Consider the following 8,241-nt stretch of genomic DNA (forward strand, 5'->3'; position numbering starts at 1 on the left):
AATACTGCCCCCTATGTACAAGAATATAACTACTATAATACTGCCCCTATGTACAAGAATATAACTACTATAATACTCCTCCCTATGTACAAGAATATAACTACTATAATACTGCCCCCTATGTACAAGAATATAACTACTATAATACTGCCCCCTATGTACAAGAATATAACTACTATAATACTGCCCCCTATGTACAAGAATATAACTACTATAATACTGCCCCCTATGTACAAGAATATAACTACTATAATACTGCCCCTATGAACAAGAATATAACTCCTATAATACTGCTCCTATGTACAAGAATATAAATACTATAATACTGCCCCCTATGTACAAGAATATAACTACTATAATACTGCTCCTATGTACAAGAATATAACTACTATAATACTGCTCCTATGTACAAGAATATAACTACTATAATACTGCCCCCTATGTACAAGAATATAACTACTATAATACTGCCCTCTATGTACAAGAATATAACTACTATAATACTGCCCCCTATGTACAAGAATATAACTACTATAATACTGCCCCCTATGTACAAGAATATAACTACTATAATACTGCCCCCTATGTACAAGAATATAACTACTATAATACTGCCCTCTATGTACAAGAATATAACTACTATAATACTGCCCCCTATGTACCAGAATATAACTACTATAATACTGCCCCTATGTACAAGAATATAACTACTATAATACTGCCCCCTATGTACAAGAATATAGCTACTATAATACTGCCCCCTATGTACAAGAATATAGCTACTATAATACTGCTCCTATGTACAAGAATATAACTACTATAATACTGCCCCCTATGTACAAGAATATAACTACTATAATACTGCTCCTATGTACCAGAATATAACTACTATAATACTGCCCCCTATGTACTAGAATATAACTACTATAATACTGCCCCCTATGTACAAGAATATAGCTACTATAATACTGCCCCCTATGTACAAGAATATAGCTACTATAATACTGCTCCTATGTACAAGAATATAACTACTATAATACTGCCCCCTATGTACAAGAATATAACTACTATAATACTGCTCCTATGTACAAGAATATAACTACTATAATACTGCTCCTATATACAAGAATATAACTACTATAATACTGCCCCCTATGTACAAGAATATAACTACTATAATACTGCTCCTATGTACAAGAATATAACTACTATAATACTGCCCCCTATGTACTAGAATATAACTACTATAATACTGCCCCCTATGTACAAGAATATAGCTACTATAATACTGCCCCCTATGTACAAGAATATAACTACTATAATACTGCCCTCTATGTACAAGAATATAACTACTATAATACTGCCCCCTATGTACTAGAATATAACTACTATAATACTGCCCCCTATGTACAAGAATATAACCACTATAATACTGCCCCCTATGTACAAGAATATAACTACTTTAATACTGCTCCTATGTACAAGAATATAACTCCTATAATACTGCTCCTATGTACAAGAATATAAATACTATAATACTGCCCCCTATGTACAAGAATATAACTACTATAATACTGCTCCTATGTACAAGAATATAACTACCATAATACTGCTCCTATATACAAGAATATAACTACTATAATACTGCCCCCTATGTACAAGAATATAACTACTATAATACTGCCCCCTATGTACAAGAATATAACTACTATAATACTGCCCCTATGTACAAGAATATAACTACTATAATACTGCTCCTATGTACAAGAATATAACTACTATAATACTGCTCCTATGTACAAGAATATAACCACTATAATACTGCCCCCTATGTACAAGAATATAACTACTTTAATACTGCTCCTATGTACAAGAATATAACTCCTATAATACTGCTCCTATGTACAAGAATATAAATACTATAATACTGCCCCCTATGTACAAGAATATAACTACTATAATACTGCTCCTATGTACAAGAATATAACTACTATAATACTGCCCCCTATGTACAAGAATATAACTACTATAATACTGCCCTCTATGTACAAGAATATAACTACTATAATACTGCCCCCTATGTACAAGAATATAACTACTATAATACTGCCCCCTATGTACAAGAATATAACTACTATAATACTGCCCCCTATGCACAAGAATATAACTACTATAATACTGCCCTCTATGTACAAGAATATAACTACTATAATACTGCCCCCTATGTACCAGAATATAACTACTATAATACTGCCCCTATGTACAAGAATATAACTACTATAATACTGCCCCCTATGTACAAGAATATAGCTACTATAATACTGCCCCCTATGTACAAGAATATAGCTACTATAATACTGCTCCTATGTACAAGAATATAACTACTATAATACTGCCCCCTATGTACAAGAATATAACTACTATAATACTGCTCCTATGTACCAGAATATAACTACTATAATACTGCCCCCTATGTACTAGAATATAACTACTATAATACTGCCCCCTATGTACAAGAATATAGCTACTATAATACTGCCCCCTATGTACAAGAATATAACTACTATAATACTGCCCTCTATGTACAAGAATATAACTACTATAATACTGCCCCCTATGTACTAGAATATAACTACTATAATACTGCCCCCTATGTACAAGAATATAGCTACTATAATACTGCCCCCTATGTACAAAAATATAGCTACTATAATACTGCTCCTATGTACAAGAATATAACTACTATAATACTGCCCCTATGTACAAGAATATAACTACTATAATACTGCTCCTATGTACAAGAATATAACTACTATAATACTGCCCCTATGTACAAGAATATAGCTACTATAATACTGCCCCCTATGTACAAGAATATAACTACTATAATACTACCCCCTATGTACAAGAATATAACTACTATAATACTGCCCCCTATGTACTAGAATATAACTACTATAATACTGCTCCTATGTACAAGAATATAACTACTATAATACTGCCCCTATGTACAAGAATATAGCTACTATAATACTGCCCCCTATGTACAAGAATATAACTACTATAATACTACCCCCTATGTACAAGAATATAACTACTATAATACTGCTCCTATGTACAGGAATATAACTACTATAATACTGCCCCCTATGTACAAGAATATAACTACTATAATACTGGCCCTATGTACAAGAATATAACTACTATAATACTCCTCCCTATGTACAAGAATATAACTACTATAATACTGCCCCCTATGTACAAGAATATAACTACTATAATACTGCCCCTATGTACAAGAATATAACTACTATAATACTGCCCCCTATGTACAAGAATATAACTACTATAATACTGCCCCCTATGTACAAGAATATAACTACTATAATACTGCCCCCTATGTACCAGAATATAACTACTATAATACTGCCTCCTATGTACAAGAATATAACTACTATAATACTGCCCCCTATGTACAGGAATATAACTACTATAATACTGCTCTTATGTGCAACAATATAACTACTATAATACCGCTCCTATGTACAAGAATATAACTACTATAATACTGCTCCTATATACAAGAATGTAACTACTATAATACTGCCCCCTGTGTACAAGAATATAACTACTATAATACTGCTCCTATGTACAAGAATATAACTACTATAATACTGCTCCTATATACAAGAATATAACTACTATAATACTGCCCCCTGTGTACAAGAATATAACTACTATAATACTGCTCCTATGTACAAGAATATAACTACTATAATACTGCTCCCTATGTACAAGAATATAACCACTATAATACTGCCCCCTATGTACAGGAATATAACTACTATAATACTGCCCCCTATGTACAAGAATATAACCACTATAATACTGCCCCCTATGTACAGGAATATAACTACTATAATACTGCCCCTATGTACAAGAATATAACTACTATAATACTGCCCCCTATGTACAAGAATATAACTACTATAATACTGCCCCTATGTACAAGAATATAACTACTATAATACTGCCCCCTATGTACATGAATATAACTACTATAATACCGCCCCCTATGTGCACACAGCTGGCATGCTTATCATTGTGTTGCTTATTACGGCAGCTGGACATTATATTGTTGTTTTCAGGCCGGGCTGAGAGTGAAGAGGATCGGTATTGTGCGGTGGAACCCATGCGTGGCATTGGAGGTGAGGTGGAGGCGCGCCATGTTGTGCAGACACTGTACCAGCAGGGGGCGCCGGTTGCCCTTTATTCCTCCTGTTATGGGAATGATTCTGTATTTTCCTATTTGCAGATGTAAACCCGAATGTTGAGGATCAGGACGTGATGTACTGTAACGTGGTGATAGGGAAAGGAGCTGCATGTAAGTACTCAGCTCCAGTGGAAAATGAGCAACTGTTCTCTGTTGTCAGCCACTGTACTTTTAGGCTACTAGCCTTTTAAAGGGAATGTGTCAGTGATCGTCCTCCTGGGCCGTCTATACGGACACGTAGGTCATGGGAAGCTGAGTAAAATGACGCCTTGATATCTGTGATCCGATGTCGTATTCCAGAGAAATCCTTGGTTTTCTTAATATGGAAATGAGCTGTTAAGATCTATGGGCGGGGCATAGATCTCACCAACAGCTCATTTGCATATTAAGAAAACCAAGGATTTCTCTGGAATACGACATCGGATCACAGATATCAAGGCGTCATTTTACTCATCTTCCCATGACCTACGTGTCCGTATAGACGGCTCAGGAGGACGATCACTGACACATTCCCTTTAAATATCAATTCTACACAGGAAGTAATCTGACGGGAAAACATTTGTGCAATTCCAGCTATAAAAAAGACGGAGGAGTCGGTGGAATACGTGCAGGTTGCCAAAAGATGGTCCTGAGGTACGTTACCCTGACACACTGTAACAGAAAATAGGGTCTCTGTATACAGGGAGCTCCCCATAGTGGTGGCTGCAGACAGGATCTTATCATGTATCTCTGTATACAGGGAGCTCCCCCTAGTGGTGGCTGCAGGCAGAATCTTATCATGTATCTCTGTATACAGGGAGCTCCCCCTAGTGGTGACTGCAGACAGGATCTTATCATGTATCTCTGTATACAGGGAGCTCCCCCTAGTGGTAGCTGCAGACAGGATCTTATCATGTATCTCTGTATACAGGGAGCTCCCCCTAGTGGTGGCTGCAGACAGGATCTTATCATGTATCTCTGTATACAGGGAGCTCCCCCTAGTGGTGGCTGCAGACAGGGTCTTATCATGTATCTCTGTATACAGGGAGCTCCCCCTAGTGGTGGCTGCAGACAGGATCTTATCATGTATCTCTGTATACAGAGAGCTCCTACTAGTGGTGGCTGCAGACAGAATCTTATCATGTATCTCTGTATACAGGGAGCTCCCCCTAGTGGTGGCTGCAGACAGAATCTTATCATGTATCTCTGTATACAGGGTGCTCCCCCTAGTGGTGGCTGCAGACAGGATCTTATCATGTATCTCTGTATACAGGGAGCTCCCCCTAGTGGTGGCTGCAGACAGGATCTTATCATGTATCTCTGTATACAGGGAGCTCCCCCTAGTGGTGGCTGCAGACAGGATCTTATCATGTATCTATGTATACAGGAGCTCCCCCTAGTGGTGGCTGCAGACAGGATCTTATCATGTATCTCTGTATACAGGGAGCTCCCCCTAGTGGTGACTGCAGACAGAATCTTATCATGTATCTCTGTATACAGGAAGCTCCCCCTAGTGGTGGCTGCAGACAGGATCTTATCATGTTTCTCTGTATACAGGGAGCTCCCCCTAGTGGTGGCTGCAGACAGAGTCTTATCAGGTATCTCTGTATACAGGAAGCTCCCCCTAGTGGTGGCTGCAGACAGGATCTTATCATGTATCTCTGTATACAGGGAGCTCCCCCTAGTGGTGGCTGCAGACAGGATCTTATCATTTATCTCTGTGTACAGGGTGCTCCCCCTAGCGGTGGCTGCAGACAGAATCTTATCATGTATCTCTGTATACAGGGAGCTCCCCCTAGTGGTGGCTGCAGACAGGATCTTATCATGTTTCTCTGTATACAGGGAGCTCCCTCTAGTGGTGACTGCAGACAGAATCTTATCATGTATATCTGTATACAGGGAGCTCCCCCTAGTGGTGACTGCAGACAGGATCTTATCATGTATCTCTGTATACAGGGAGCTCCCCCTAGTGGTGGCTGCAGACATGATCTTATCATGTATCTCTGTATACAGGGAGCTACCTCTAGTGGTGGCGGCAGACAGGATGTTATCATTTATCTCTGTATACAGGGAGCTCCCCCTAGTGGTGACTGCAGACAGGATCTTATCATGTATCTCTGTATACAGGGAGCTCCCCCTAGTGGTGGCTGCAGACATGATCTTATCATGTATCTCTGTATACAGGGAGCTCCCCCTAGTGGTGACTGCAGACAGGATCTTATCATGTATCTCTGTATACAGGGAGCTCCCCCTAGTGCTGGCTGCAGACAGGATCTTATCATGTATCTCTGTATACAGGGAGCTCCCCCTAGTGGTGGCTGCAGACAGGATCTTATCATGTATCTCTGTATACAGGGAGCCCCCCCTAGTGGTGGCTTCAGACAGTCTTATCAGGTATCTCTGTATACAGGAAGCTCCCCCTAGTGGTGGCTGCAGACAGAGTCTAATCAGGTATCTCTGTATACTGGGAGCTCCCCCTAGTGGTGGCTGCAGACAGAGTCTTATCAGGTATCTCTGTATACAGGAAGCTCATGTGTGTGTTTTTGTGGGGGACTTTGCTCTCGGTAACATATTATAATAGATTACTGAAAAAAATAATTGCCATTTTTGTAGAGGGAGAACATTACCAATGTGTCATTGTCTATTCCAGGGCCAACAGGCGGCCGCGATACCTCCTCCTGGACACTAGAGGGACATACTCAATACGGCTACATTTACCTGACCACATGGAAGAGTAAGAAGCCAAACCAGGAGCTCTATGTGCAGAATCATGTTTCAGGGTGTTTGCTCCTCATCACTGCAAAGCAAAAGGTCTGGAGCAGCTGAGCTTTAGAATTGCTACTTCCAACAGGTGGCGCTAGAGCTCCCATCTTCCTCTCTGATCAGGCAATTTCCATATTTAAATTCCCAGAAGATCATTGCACAGAGTAGATGTCTCCTCACATAGAGGATTAATAGAAGAAATACACCCATCATTGTCTGCAGGATGATGAAAATACTTAGTACATGGCACAATGAATAAATATTATCCTGTATCATTGTCATCATTCACTACCCAGAGTGTCAGCATTATTATCCTGTAGCCCGAGTGTCATATTTTCCTAGAATGTTCTCGTTGGAGGGGACCTCCAGGGTCCTCGTGTCCAACCCCCGGCTCAATGCAGGAGTCACTAAACCATCTCGGATAGATGTCTGTCCAGCCTCTGTGTGAAGACGTCCATTGAAGGGGAACTCACCACCTCTCGTGGCCGCCTGTTCCTCTCATTGATCTCCTCACTGTCATACAGTGTCTTCTAATCTCTAATCTGTATCTTCTCCCTTTCAGTTTCATCCCATTTCTTCTAGTGTTTCCATGTGCAAATGAGAATAAGGATGATCCCTCTACAGTGTGACAGCCCTGCAGATATCTGTAGACGGCTATTAAGTCTCCTCTCAGTCGTCGCAGCTAAAAATTCTCAGATCCTTTAACCATTCATCGTAGGACATAGTTTACAGTCCGTCCACCATCCTGGTCGCTCTTCTCTGAACTTGCTCCAGTTTTTCAATGTCTTTTTTTAAAATGTGGCTCCCAGAACTGGACACAGTATCCAGATGAGGTCTGACCAAGGAGGAGTAGAGGGGATAATTACTTCACATGATCTAGACTCTATGCTTCTCCTAATACCTCCCAGAACTGGACACAGTATCCAGATGAGGTCTGACCAAGGAGGAGTAGAGGGGATAATTACTTCACATGATCTAGACTCTATGCTTCTCCTAATACCTCCCAGAACTGGACGCAGTATTCCAGATGAGGTCTGACCAAGGAGGAGTAGAAGGGGATAATTACTTCACATGATCTAGACTCTATGCTTCTCCTAATACCTCCCAGAACTGGACACAGTATCCAGATGAGGTCTGACCAAGGAGGAGTAGAGGAGGATAATGACTTCACGTGATCTAGACTCTATGCTTCTCCTAATACCTCCCAGAACTGGACACAGTATCCA

General features: G+C 39.9%; 1 protein-coding gene across 2 annotated transcripts in view; it reads left to right on the forward strand.

Annotated features, from left to right (window-relative positions):
- The window catches only part of LOC141176362 (Fc receptor-like protein 5), a 402,420-nt gene extending 394,930 nt beyond the window's left edge, over positions 1–7,490 (forward strand). Inside the window, exons 6-9 of one of the 2 annotated variants that reach the window (XM_073660312.1) lie at positions 4,149–4,208; positions 4,316–4,384; positions 4,847–4,906; positions 6,903–7,490. In XM_073660312.1, the coding sequence (XP_073516413.1) occupies positions 4,149–4,208; positions 4,316–4,384; positions 4,847–4,905 (188 nt within the window). In that variant the 3' untranslated portion in view covers position 4,906; positions 6,903–7,490. Of the gene's footprint in view, positions 1–4,148; positions 4,209–4,315; positions 4,385–4,809; positions 4,907–6,902 lie in introns of those variants that run through there. The other variant, XM_073660313.1, reaches the window with a different exon arrangement.
- Positions 7,491–8,241: the final 751 nt, after the last annotated feature.

The sequence above is a fragment of the Phyllobates terribilis genome, unplaced genomic scaffold, assembly GCF_046119375.1.
Source record: "Phyllobates terribilis strain yellow unplaced genomic scaffold, ASM4611937v1 Scaffold_25__1_contigs__length_18738178, whole genome shotgun sequence".
Classification (NCBI taxonomy): domain Eukaryota; kingdom Metazoa; phylum Chordata; class Amphibia; order Anura; family Dendrobatidae; genus Phyllobates; species Phyllobates terribilis.